This window comes from Aspergillus karnatakaensis (assembly GCF_047715665.1).
Source record: "Aspergillus karnatakaensis strain CBS 102800 unplaced genomic scaffold BJY04scaffold_58, whole genome shotgun sequence".
NCBI classification, from domain to species: Eukaryota; Fungi; Ascomycota; class Eurotiomycetes; order Eurotiales; family Aspergillaceae; genus Aspergillus; species Aspergillus karnatakaensis.
In genome coordinates this window covers 230,768-245,100 of record NW_027395770.1, presented here as the reverse complement: position 1 = coordinate 245,100, position 14,333 = coordinate 230,768, and the positions used below count along the sequence as shown (strand labels likewise).

The 14,333-nt window shown below is 22.2% G+C and overlaps 1 protein-coding gene across 1 annotated transcript; it reads left to right on the top strand.

Annotated features, from left to right (window-relative positions):
* Positions 1-12,667: 12,667 nt before the first annotated feature.
* Positions 12,668-14,265, top strand: BJY04DRAFT_198896 (diacylglycerol/lipid kinase family protein). Its single transcript, XM_073712680.1, has 2 exons — positions 12,668-14,079; positions 14,134-14,265. Exon 1 carries the CDS (start codon positions 12,695-12,697, stop codon positions 14,057-14,059), a length of 1,365 nt encoding a protein of 454 aa, XP_073567061.1. The 5' UTR covers positions 12,668-12,694; the 3' UTR covers positions 14,060-14,079; positions 14,134-14,265.
* Positions 14,266-14,333: the final 68 nt, after the last annotated feature.

Sequence of the window (14,333 nt, the reverse complement as noted above, 5' to 3'; positions counted from 1 at the left end):
TAACTTTACTTATTAATATTTAGTAAGTAAATTAATCTTAAATAAGTATTTAGCCTCTTTGATCCTATTAATTAATTTATTAATTTTTAATAATAAATATTTATTTTTTTGGATTCTTTAATTTAGTATTTAATAATTAATATATATTTTTTACTTACTTTCTAGTTTAAGAATAAATATTATTAAAAATCCTTATAAGTTAATAAAAACTTAGATTAGTTTATATTTATAGAAGAATAATTATTAATATCAATATTATATTAAAGATTATATTTAGGTAGTAATTTTGTTAATAACTTTTTTTAAAAAATATTTAAAAAATATTTAAAAAATCCTTAACTAATTATTAAGTTATAATATTAGCTTTATTAATAAGTAAGCTATTATTAATAGCTTATTAGTTTTTTTCTTTCTTATGTAATATTAGACCTATTTAATAAATATTAGGTCTAGCTTGATTAGTATACTAGTTATAAAATAATAAAGGTTAACTAAATTAATCTTAGTCTTATTATATATTAAATTATTTAATAATATTATTCATAAAATATATTAATAAATATATAGATAATATATTATATTATAGCTAATCCCTTCCTAAGATTATATTATAAATAAAAAGGTTAATTAATTAGAAAAAAGTTATTTTTTTCTAATTCTTAAAGCTAATAAGGACTTAATAATATTAACTTATAAAAATTAATATTATTATTTACTATCTTAATTCTTAGGGCCCCGTTAGTTATTAATTAAAGATATTAATTTATATATTTTTTCAATTATATTAAAATAAAGAAGTAACTTGCTCTAAAGTTAATAAAAATCTTTATTTAATTATTATTTAATAATAAGTAATATTTCCCCTTATAATATATAAATACCCTTAAATTATATATAATAAGGTAGGGTTTATATTATTATTTTTTTTATTAGGGGCTTAAGATTATTAATTAAATTAAATATTTTAAGTTTAGAAGACTTATATAGTTTAGTTACTAGGGCTTTTTTATTTAATAATTATTATTTTTTCTTTAACTTAGCTTTTTTTATTAGATATTAAGATACTTTATATCTTATATTATTATAATTAAAATAGGCCTTTTACTTATAATACCAAGCTTTTTATAAAATTATATTACTTTTTTTAAGCTTAACTTAACTTTTAAAATATTTTTAGAATTTACTTAAATTCTTTATTTATTTTTAATATATAATATCTAGGTTTATTAGGTTACTAGTATTTATTAATTAATATATATTAGTAATAGTATTATCTTATTTATATTTAATAAATTATTAGATAATTATATTAATATTAATAAGTTTACTTTGATCCTTAATCTATTATATTTAAAAAGGTACCTTTATATTATTAATAAAATATTAGATAATTACTTTATTAAGAAGTTAAGATTTTAATTAATCTAAAATAGTAAAAAGCTTAGTTTTATAAGTTTAAATAAATATAGTACCCTAGATATAATTCTAAAAATATTTTTATTTTTTATTTTTATTTATAAAATTACTAAAGTTCTTAAGGATTATAATAGGTTCCTTCCTATTTATAATATAATTTCTTTATAATTTTTATTTACTTTTAGCTTATTTTTTATATTTCTAGATAATAAAAAAAAACCTTTACTTAAAAATAAGTATAAATATCTTATATTTATTAGGCTATAATATTATTATTATATTTTTTATTATATTTTAGAATAAATTATAGGTTAGTAAGTTTTCTCCTTATATTATTAAGATTAAGGATTATAATAAAAAAAGTAATAATTAATAAAGTAATTTTAGTTATTTTTACTAGGTTAATAAACTTTATTAAGATTAATTTATTAATATTAATATAGTTTAAAGTAATAATTATTTCTATAATTCTTTAAAAAAGATTTTATTTAGTTATAAAATAAGTATTACAATCTTAAAAAATCTTATAAAAGCAAATATAATATTTTTCTAGTTTTTTCTTATAATATTATGTTAAATATTAATTATAAGCTAAGGCTAGTTTCTATTTAAAATAAAAAGTTAAGGATTTTAATTTTTTTATAATAAGTATTAGGGCTAGGATTCCTAGTTAATAATTAAGTGTTACGGAAGAACAGACCTCTCTATATCTTCCTAACCCTAGGAACCTCTTATAAGCTTGTAATACTTAACTTAACTTACTTAATCCTTTCTCTAAATAGCTTTATATCTAATTAGTATAAAAACTAGTTATAATTAGGTTAAGCTTAGTTAAAATAGGCAAGGCTAAGTATCTTATATATAAAATACTTATAGAGTAGTTCGTACGAGTATATTACTATTTTTAAAGGTAACTCTAAGATAATAATTTAAATTAATTATAAAGAATAAGTAAGACTAGATATAATAGTAATAAGTATCCTTAAATATTCTTTATTTTAATTATTATCTTAACTACCCTTCTTCTACTATTAATATAGTAGTTTAAGTAGTAGTTTTTAGTAATTATTATCTTAACTATTAATACTTAGCTATCTATTATAGTAGTTATTATAATAGTCTTATATAACTTATAGCTTACCTTAGCTCTCTTTTATTTACTTAATAACTTATTACTAAAGTATACTAGATTATTATCTTAGGGTAATAGCTATTACCCTATAACTATTATTTTTTTTTAATAATAGTTTTTTTTTTAATAGTAATCCTTTGCTAACTACTATTTTTTTAGGATTCTTATCTTTTCTAAATTACTATTCTTTTATAACTATAGTCCTGACTAACCTGCTATTTTTCTTTCCTAGCTATCCTAACTAGAATAGCTATCTTTATTTCTACCTTGTAATCCCGCCTTACTAGGTTCTTAATACTATTCCCCCTCTTTTTACTTTTTATCCTAAGAAGTATAAATAACATAGGTTCCTACTTCTTAGTATTAGTAAGTTTTTTCCTTTTTCTCTTTATCTTCGTGATAGCCTATAATATCCCGAGTTACTAAAATCTTAAATTAAAAGCTAAATATCCTTATTATAGCAACTTTGCTGTTTAAGCTAATTTTATTAAATAAAAAAATACTCTTATTAATAACTTTTATAAATATTATACTCTTGCTAGCTTACTTTATATTATAAGCTTATCTAGTAAAAATTACGCGTGGTATACTCGCCTTAATTATAAGTATAAGAAGTAATTTTATAGCAAGCAAGATTAGAGTTAAGTAAAATAAAATAATAAGAAATATTCCGCTAAATTAAAGGCTACTAAAAAGAAGCTTAAATAAGTAATACTCCTTTATAAGTAAGAGATAAAATATTTAATAGGCAAAATCCGCCGTATTTATTAACTTTAAAAGTATAATAAGGAGTATGGTAGTAAGATACTAGCCTATAATAGTGCCCTTCTTAAGTAACTTAAAAAAGAGAATCTATTAATTACTAAAGATTACTAGGAGCTAGAGTACCTTACTAATAAGCACAAGGCTACTTAGCTTATTATAACTTTAAACTCGACTAGTCTAAATTGAAAAATTGGGTCCCTGATATTCTAGTAGAATATAAATTTTTCTACTTTTAAGATCCCTAGTAATACTTCTAAACCTTCTTCTAGCAACCTATCAGGTGTTAAGAACCCAGCCAGGCAGTCTACGCGGCAGAATAATATAGGCTAGTAATATTGTGATAAGATAATAATATCCCAGGACACTATTATTAAAGAAGAAATATTATCGGCCACGGAAGATTATACTATTATAATATTTAGGTCCTTAATATATTAACTACTTTTAGTATTAGGATAGACCTAGTAATACTAACAGGCATAGATAAATACTAATTATTATATAATAAAGCCTACCTAGCAAGATACTTATAAAGAAAGGTTATATATATATACTATAATAAAGGACTAAAAAAATAATATACTAGGATAGTACCTAGGTACCTAGTTAAAGACTATAAGGATAGTATACTAGAATAGTATACTAGTAAAAGATATTTAAGAATACTTATTATTATTATATCTAGTCTTACTTATTCTTCGTAATTAATATATATTATTATCTTAGAGTTATTTTTAGAAATAGTAATATACTTATATAAACTACTTTATAAGTATTTTATATATAAGATACTTAGCCTTATTTATTTTAACTAAGCTTAATTTTAATTATAACTAGTCTTTATACTAGTTAGATATAAAGCTATTTAAAAAAAAGATTAAGTTAGTTAAGTTAAGTATTACAAGCTTATAAGAGGTTACTAGGGTTAGGAAGACATAGAGAGGTCTATTCTTCCGTAACATCAGGTTCTTAATAAGTTCCTAGGTATTTTTAGAGGTATTATATTTTTTTTACTTTACTAGGTATTAAGTTTTGCTGCTAATTTACTTATAGTTTAGAATCTTTTTAATTTTATATTTTACTTTATTTATTTCTTTAATTTCTATATATTTAGTAAGTTTGGTATTAATAGGTACTAGTTCTAATAATAAAATATAAAAAACTAGGTATATATATTTTATTAAAGCTAGTAGCTTTAGTTAATAATTAACTAGTCTTAGTTATTTTTTAATTTTAAATAGTCCTAAGCAGATGTGGTCTAGCTTTATACTTAATTATTTTATTTTAATATTTTATTATAAAAAAAAGACCTTCCCTTCTTTTTCTAGATCTAGTCCCTTAGATCTTTTTTTATTATAATAAATTATTATTTATATATTAATAAATTCTAAGTCTCTTAATAGTTAGGCTTAGATTATTTTTAATTTATTTATAAAAAGGTTAGCTTTTTTAATTATTAGTTTTTTTTATAATAGTTTCTTATATATACTTAGGTAATATTTATAATTAGCTTTAAAAAATATTATACTAGTTATATTATAAACTAAATTATTAAATATAAACTAGGCTATTAGTAAGTTATCTTCCTAGTTATCTTATATATAATTTATATAATATTATAAATATTACTTAATAATTTAGTTTACTTTTTCTATTTATTTATTAGATTATAATTAGTATATAATAGTTATTTATAACTTAATCCCTATTTAATCTATAACTAATTTCTAGAATTTTATAGTAAATAGTTTATTTTTGTTTTTAATATAATATATTTTAGTATGCTATAATTTATAATAATAGTATTAATAAATAAGTAACCTATATCCCTTATAATTATAGTTATTATTATTAATACTAGGTAAATATATTTTATAAGTTTATTTATAATAACTATAAGATAGTCTTTTTTTAATATTATAATTAGTAAAAAACCTATAAAGTCAACTATAATCTATTCTTATAGTTTTGTTAGTATTTTTAGGTTTTATAGTTTTTTATATAAAGCATGCCTCGCAGGCTTATTCTTAATATAGCTTTTATATTTACTAATATATTTTTTAACTTTTTTCTTTATATTTTTAATATAATAGTTTCTTGCGATTTTCTTATATATTTTATTAATTCTAAAATATCCTTCTATTAAACTATTATAGTATAATAAAATAATCTTATTAATTAGTATAGATAGGATATAAACTAATCTCTTAATTTAAATTATATTATCTTAGTATTTAATCCTGTTATTTAACGCTTTTAGGATTTATTATATAAACTTATTATTTTTTAAAGTTTTTTTAACCTTATCTAGGACTTCTAATCTACTAACTTCTATTATTATAGCTAGGATTATAAGGTTATTCTTAAGTATTTTATTTTTATTAACTTGCAGGATTACTAGTTTTAGATTTTTTTTTTATTCTTATAATCTAGTCTTTAGCTAAGAGTATCTGCTTACACGTTCTTAGTTCTTTTATAATATATTATTTTATAATTAAATTATAATAGTAGTTTAGCTTATCTAGCTTATTTTTTTATTTATTTTTTAGTTATTATAAAATAAGTTAGATTTTTATAGTCTAACCTAATTATAACTTAATATCTTATATTTTTTAGGTAAATTTTCTAATATTTAAATATTACTATAATAGCTAGTAATTTTTTATTATAAATATTATAATTTACTTTTAGTAGTATAAATTTTCTTAAGTAAAAAGTTACTAATTTTTTCTTACTATTAGTTTTAGTTTAGGTTATTATAGCTTTTAAAATATAGTTTAATATATTTATTTTTATTATTATAAGTAAAGTAAGATTATACTATTTTTAAACTAGTAGATTAGTTAGGTTTTTTTTAGCTTTTTTAAAAGCTTATTATTACTTATTTATTTACTTATATAAGATATTTTTTTTAATAGCTTAAATAAGGGTTTTATATTATAGGCGTACCTCCTAATATAATATTAGTAATAATTTAATAAACTAATAAATTATTATAATTTCTTAAAGTTCTTAGGTATAGGCTATTCTTAAATTACTTTAACCTTTGCTATTTCTGCCTAGATATTATCCTTAGTAATCTAGTACCCTAAGAACTTTGTTTCCTTAATATAAAACTTATATTTTTTAAGTTTATATTTAAGGTTTGCTTTTTATAGCTTTGCTAGTATTTCTTGTATATCTAGTATATATTATTTAAAGGTTTCTAAATAAATAATAATATTATTAATATATATATATATACACCTTGGTAAAACCTTCTATAGTACTTTTTTAATATATTATTAGAATAATACTAGTATGTTAGTTAGCCTGAATAGTATAACCTAATATTTATAAAAACCTTATTTTATTTTAAAAGTAATCTTCTATTCTTTACCTTTCTTAATCCTAATATAATAATATATATTAGTTATATTAAGTTTCGTAAACTATTTTACTTTATATAGTTAGTCTTAGATATTATTAATTAAGGGTAAGAGGTACTAATCCTTAATTATTATATTATTAAGTAGTTAGTAATTAATATAAAGTTATTCCTTTTTTTTTTTTAGGATAAATAAGACCATGTGTCTTATTAAAGACTTTAACTTTCTAATAATCTTAATAAGTTTCTTAGTATTAATATACTTTTTTAGTAACTTATTATATTTATTATTTAGTAAGATCATTTATTAGTAGTCTAATACTTTTCCTTCTTAAATAAATATAATATAATTATAAGGCCCGTGTAATAGTAGTACTAGGTTCTTAGGTTTCCTAAAAATATCTTAAAATTAATTATATTTTTTTAGAATTTTCTAAAGTAGTTTAATATTACTCGTGACTACTATAAGCTACTAAGCCTCTTTTCTATCTCTTTCTTTATTTTTAATAATTTTATAATATTATCTTATTTTACTAGTAGCCTAACTAGGAATATTTATTAACTATACTTGCTCTAATAATTACTTTATTATTATAATAATAAAAATAACTAGATATTTTTTTCTAGGGTTATATAATTATCTTTAAGTATTAACTTTTTTATAAGTTATTTAACTACTTATTTAACTTTATTTTAAGTATATTACTAGCTACTAGTCCTAACTAGTACCTTTTTTCTTATTTATAAATATTTTTTTTATTATTAAAGTATTTTCTTACTCTAATTAATATTTAGGTTATAATCCTTAAGTTATAGGATCCCTAATACTATATTATACTTGCTTAAAGAAGTTATATTAAAGCTTAGTTTATAGCGTTTCTTATATATTATTATAAGTAATAATACTAATTTAATTATTAATTTAAGAGTTCCTAAGTTTTTACTATTTAATTTATTAATTAGTATAGGTACTTTTTTTCTTATACTTAGTAGTTTATAAAAGTTTATAAATTTAGGGTTTATAAAATTACTAGTAACTCTTAAGTTAATTATAATATTTACTAGTTATTCATTAACCTAAATTAATAATTTAAGGTATTATTTTTATTATATTATTACTAAGAATCCTAGTAAGGCTAGTTTATTATTTTCTAGAGATTTTATTTTCTAGTTAGGTACCTTACTATATTATAATAATATTAGTACTAGTCCTACCTTCTTTTTTCTTATATTATAATAAAAATATAGTATTTTATAATAATAAAGCTATATCTTAAATATGTAGTCTAGGTATTTCTTATACTCTTTATATATATAATTTATTTAATAGCACGGGTATTTTATATTATTTTTTATATATCTAGGCGCGACTAGGTTATACTTTACTAGATTTTTTAGGGTATTATATTATAATACTAGATACTTTTATTTATAGTAAGTAACTTATAATTATTAGTTATACTTAGAGTATTTAATATAATACTTCTAATTATACTATTAATAATAATAGTATTTATAATTAAGTAAGCTTTTTTACTTCTTACTAGTTTTTTTTAAATTATTATAATAGTCTTGGTTATCTTACCTACAGGCTTTATAGAATTATAAGTATTTATTATAAAATTATTTATATATTACTTAATCCTTACTAATCCTGTCCTAGTATATTAGCTAGATATAGTAATATTAAAATATAATTTATTATTAGAGTTATTATTATTCTTGTTTAATCTTAGCTTTCTTATATTTTTAGTAATTTTATTTTATAAAGCTAGGCCTTTTTTTATTACCTAGTAATTTAAAAGGATTCTTAAATCTTTTTTAAATAAGGTTTTTTATTAGGGTTTTAGATATCTTAATAAGTTTTTCCCTACTAGGATTAAGGCCTTTTACTTAAGTACTAAATTATTTATTAAGGAAGTTAAAGTCTTATATAATAACTAGGAATTTATTATATTACTTTTCTTAAACTAGCTTAATAATAGATTTATTCTTATAGGTCCTATTTAATTTCTTAACTTAGTTATTTTACAAAATTTATTAAAGTTAATATTTTTTTATATAATACTTATATATAAGCTTATAGGCCTCGCCACTATAACTAATATTATATTTTCTAGCCTAGATATATATATAGGCTTCTAGCTCTATATTAATTATATTATTAAGAACTTATTTATTTTATTTATTTTAATTTAAAAGTAAGTTACTTAGGCGTTCCCTTACTCTTAACTCTATAGCTTAATATAGTATATACCTAATTAGTTTTTTTATTTCCTAGGTAATTCTTATAACTTTTATATAAATTAGAAGTATATTAATACTTTTTATATAATTTACTTTTTTTAGAGATATAGTAAAAAAGTTTTTTTTTCTAGTTATATTAAGTATTAGTAGCTCTATAGTAGTATTTAGTTATTTTTTTTATCTAGAACTTTTATAATTTTTCTAGCCTTACTTTTTTCTCTAAGAGTAGTTTACTACTTTATAGCTTAATTTACTATAAGTAAAATATAAATTCTTTTTTTAGTATTATTTTTTTTTCTTTTTAGAAAATATTATATTAAGGTTTATTAGTTAAGATTTATAAGAATTATTATATCCCTAATTTCTTAGTTAAAATTATTATCTAGTATTAGTATAGTTTTTTCTAGTCCTACTAAATTAATAAAAATATAATACTTAGTATTTATTATACTAGTACTAATAATAACCTTTTTTTCTTACCTGCAGGTCTTAGGGTTAATTATTAATTTATACTACTTATTTAACTATTTTTTTAATAATCTTAGGTCTATTTATAATAGCTATTTTTTTAAGGATCTTTTACTTAAATCCTTTCTTAAATTACTTAATAAAGGCCTTATTATTCTAAGATATACGCGATTATAACTATATAAACTTAGATATATAATAGGATATATTACCTATTTACCTTAATTATCTTATTTTTTATTTAGTATTCTAAGTAGTATTAATATTATTAAAGATATTTTTTAAGTATTTCTTATAAGTAAAAATAAAAAAAACTTTATTTTCTTATTTTATAAACTTATTCTTATTAATATTAAGATAAGTATTTATCTAGGTCTGCTAGTACTTAAGCTTAGATTAAATATTATTAAAAAGCTTAAGGATTTTAAGCTTTATAAATTTAATAATAAGTTTATTATTAAGTTTAAGAACTTATTCTTAAAGCTATTTAATTATTCCTTAGATATTACTAGTAAGAGTAATATTATATTAATTAAGGTTATTAATTAAGTTATTAATAATTATAACTTAATTATTAAGCTGCTCTTATATAGTATAAATAATAGACTAAAGTTATTTTATATTAGTAGAGGGTTAGTTAGCTTACTAATTTCCTCTAAAAACTATAATAATAGTTATTTTTAAGTTAAGATAAGATACTCGTGTTAACTAATAATTAATATATTATAAAAAAATAGACCTCTTTATATCTTCCTAACCCTAGTAACCTTTTATAAGCTTATAATACTTAACTTAACTTACTTAATCCTTTCTCTAAATAATTTTATATTTAATTAGTATAAAGACTAGTTATAGTTAAGTTAAGCTTAGTTAAAATAAGTAAGGCTAAGTATCTTATATATAAAATACTTATAAAATAATTTATATAAGTATATTACTATTTCTAAAGGTAACTCTAAGATAATAGTTTATATTAATTATAAAGAATAAGTAAGACTAGATATAATAGTAATAAGTATCCTTAAATATTCTTTATTTTAATTATTATCTTAACTACCCTTCTTCTATTATTAGTATAATAGTTTAAGTAGTAGTTTCTAATAATTACTATCTTAACTACTAATACTTAGCTACTTATTATAGTAGTTATTATAATAGTCTTATATAACCTATAACTTATTTTAGCTTTTTTTTACTTACTTAATAGCTTACTACTAAAGTACGCTAGACTATTATTTTAGGGTAATAATTATTACCCTATAACTACTATCCCTTTTTAATAATAGTTCTTTTCTTAATAGCGGTTTTTTGCTAACTACTATTTTTCTAGGATCCTTGTTTTTTCTAAACTACTATCCTCCCGTGATTATAGTCCTAACTAATCTGCTATCTTTCTTTCTCCTAGTTATCCTAACCAGAATAGCTGTCCTTATTTCTGCCTTGCGACCCCGCCTTGCTGGGTTCTTAACATTAAGTTATTAGGATAATATACTAAAAAAAAGAAAATATAATATTAATTAATATTTTTATAAGCTTTTTTATTACTTATACATAATTATTTTTATTTTTTATTAAATATTAGTTATCTTTATCTATTTATTTTAATTTATGTTATTTTATAGTTTATTTATATTTTTTTTATTTTACTAATTTTAGGGCCTTTAAGAATATTTCTAAGATTATTTTAGTATTATATTCTATTTTATTAAATATTTTAGTAGCTATAAATAGTAAAAATTAAATTAAGAATAAAGTTTATTTAATCTTAAAATTTTTAATTTTTATTTAAAGGCTTTACTAAGTAAATCTAGAAATATATTACTAAATATAATAATAATTTATTTAATAAATATAAAGATTTTAAAATACTGATCTTAAAGTTAATATAAATATTAAAAATTTTAAACTACTTACTTATTTTTAAGAAAGTGTTAAGAACCCAGCCAGGCAGTCTACGCGGCAGAATAATATAGACTAGTAACGTTATAATAAGATAATAGTATCCTAGAACACTATTATTAGGGAAGAAATATTATTAGCTATAGAAGATTACGCTATTATAATATTTAGGCCTTTAATATATTAACTACTTTTAGTATTAGAATAGACCTAGTAATACTAACAAGCACGGATAAATATTAATTATTATATAATAAAACTTACCTAGTAAAATACTTATAAAAAAAAGTTACATGCGTATATTATAGTAAAGGACTAAAAAAATAATATATTAGGATAATACCTAGATACCTAGTAAAAGATTACAGGGATAGTATACTAGAATAGTATACTAGTAAAGAATATTTAAGAATACTTATTACTATTATATCTAGTTTTACTTATTCTTCGTGATTAATAATCTATTATTATTTAGAGTTACCTTTAAAATAGTAATATACTTATATAAATTACTTTATAAGTATTTTATATATAAGATACTTGGCCTTGCTTATTTTAACTAAGTTTAACTTAACCATAACTAGTTTTTATACTAGTTAGATATAAAGCTATTTAGAGAAAGAATTAAGTAAGTTAAGTTAAGTATTACAAGCTTACAAGAGGTTACTAGGGTTAGGAAGATACAGAGAGGTCTGTTCTTCCGTAACAGAAAGGTAAGATTATTTATAGCTTATAGATACTTTCTAAAAATAAATAAAGATAGAAGTCTTTCTCTAAACCTTTTAGGATCTATCTAAGCTAAGTTAATATATTTAAGGTATTAAATCATATTATTATTATATAGAGATATTCTAGTTAATAATAAAATAAATAATTTTATAAAATTCTATTAAATAAGTAATAGTCTAATAAGTAGTAGAATAGAATAGAATAACTATAAACTAGTAGTAAGCTATCTTCCAGCTGTATAGCCATAGTAATGGCAACATATATTACTTAATTTTATAAACACTATAACTTATTTTTTTTCATATTTTTATAGATTAATTATCTATTTTACTTCAATCCTATTAAATTTTGATTTTCTTTAAATTATTAATCTTTTTAATTTATTACTTATATAATATTTTAAAATTCTTTATTAATATTAAAAGTACTTCTTTATAATAAAATTTCTATTATTAAATAAGCTCCTAGTATAATAGCTATATATTATACTAGAGTAAACCTAAAGTATAAATAAATAATAGTATACTATATTAGAGATATATTATATAAAGTATTATAAGATCCTTACCAACAGACTAGTCACGTGTCAGGTCATGTACTAGTCCCATGCCTGTACATGCGACAGTCTCAGCTTCTTACATTGCGTTGCAACAACAAACATCCCAAACAAAATGCCCGAATCCACAGTTTCCAATGACAATACTGTTGCAAATGACTGTTTTATCAGTGATGGTCATTTACGATGCAATATACCCCACTCCGAAAACCAGATAACTATACCTGCCGAGAATATTATCTGTGTGTTGCCTAAACATGGTAACCTTCCATACAACACTTTTCTGTTTCTTGAAAATGATGAAACCTCTCCTGGCTCGGTACCACAAGTAGGGAGGGTTTATCTTAAATCTGTACCCGAGTCAATCCTGTCGTCTTACCTACTAACAGATACACCGGATCATCTTGCCTCAAATTTGCATATCATTATCTCCACAGCTTCTGGGACAGGAACGGCAAAATTGATATTTAGCCGTACACTTCGACCACTTCTCAAGTTTCTTGACCTACAGCACTTTGAAGTACACGAGACAAAGTCGACCAAGACAATAATCGAACTATGTCACTCGATATTCATACCCCGAGCTGAGGTGGGTACCAAGCAGACTATCATAATCCTGGCAGGAGATGGTGGTCTTTGTGATGTGATCGATACATTCTACAACGCCTCGAATGAAGTCCGGACCATGCCTAATATTGCACTCATCCCGGCGGGGACCGGGAACGCCATGGCAAGTTCCACGGGACTGCTGGCGCATCAGAATGCTGCCCTCGCCTCGTTGATACGAGGAAGACCCGCACCCATACCAGTTTTCGCTGCCTTGTTCTCGCCTGGAGCAATTTATCTGCAATCTCATCAGGCGCAGCCTTCATCGATCCTTAAGCCTTGCAGTCTCAAAGTTTATGGCGGCGTTGTTGCGAGCTGGGGAATACACGCTGCACTAGTCGCCGATAGTGACACCTTAGAGTATCGCAAATTCGGGGCCGACAGGTTCAAGATTGCCGCACAAGAGCTTCTCTTCCCATCGGATGGTAGCGAAACTCACAAATATGCTGGAACAATCACGATGACGGAGACAGACAATCGCGGAAACATCGAGCAAAAGGTCATAGAAAGCGAGGAACACATGTATGTGCTGGCAACATTAGTATCAAACCTCGAAAAGAAGTTCAGAATTTCACCAAAATCCGCTCCATTAGACGGCTCTTTGAGAATGATACGCTTTGGCCCAATGTCACCCGAACGAGCGATGCAGCTATTATCCGCGGCGTATGAAAATGGACAACACGTCGGCGATGGCGACCTTACATATACAGAGATCGACGGATTTAGAATCGATTTTAATGAGGTGAACAGCAGATGGAGGCGAGTTTGCATCGACGGACGGGTGGTGGTTGTTGATGAGGGAGGCTGGATGGAGGTGCGCAAGGAGAAGAAGAGGTTGCTGAACCTTCTTTTGCTGGAGAGTCAAACAGCTTAGATATTTTGTAGTACGTGTGCCTATCTTTCCTCTTAGATAGTCAAGGGACTGAATTGTCCTTGGGCGAATCCTACCTATCATTACTCCGAACTAGCGTACTAAGCCGTTAGAAATAGGATCAACTTTTTGGCGTAAATTCTTGAGCCACATAGTATGGAACTTGCAAAGTCTTTAAGGTACACAAAAAATAAAATACAAAACTAGAAAATCCTCACAGTAGCCCGTCGCGTCGTGGGAGGGACTCGGTCACTCGGCCCATCAATATTGGAGTACT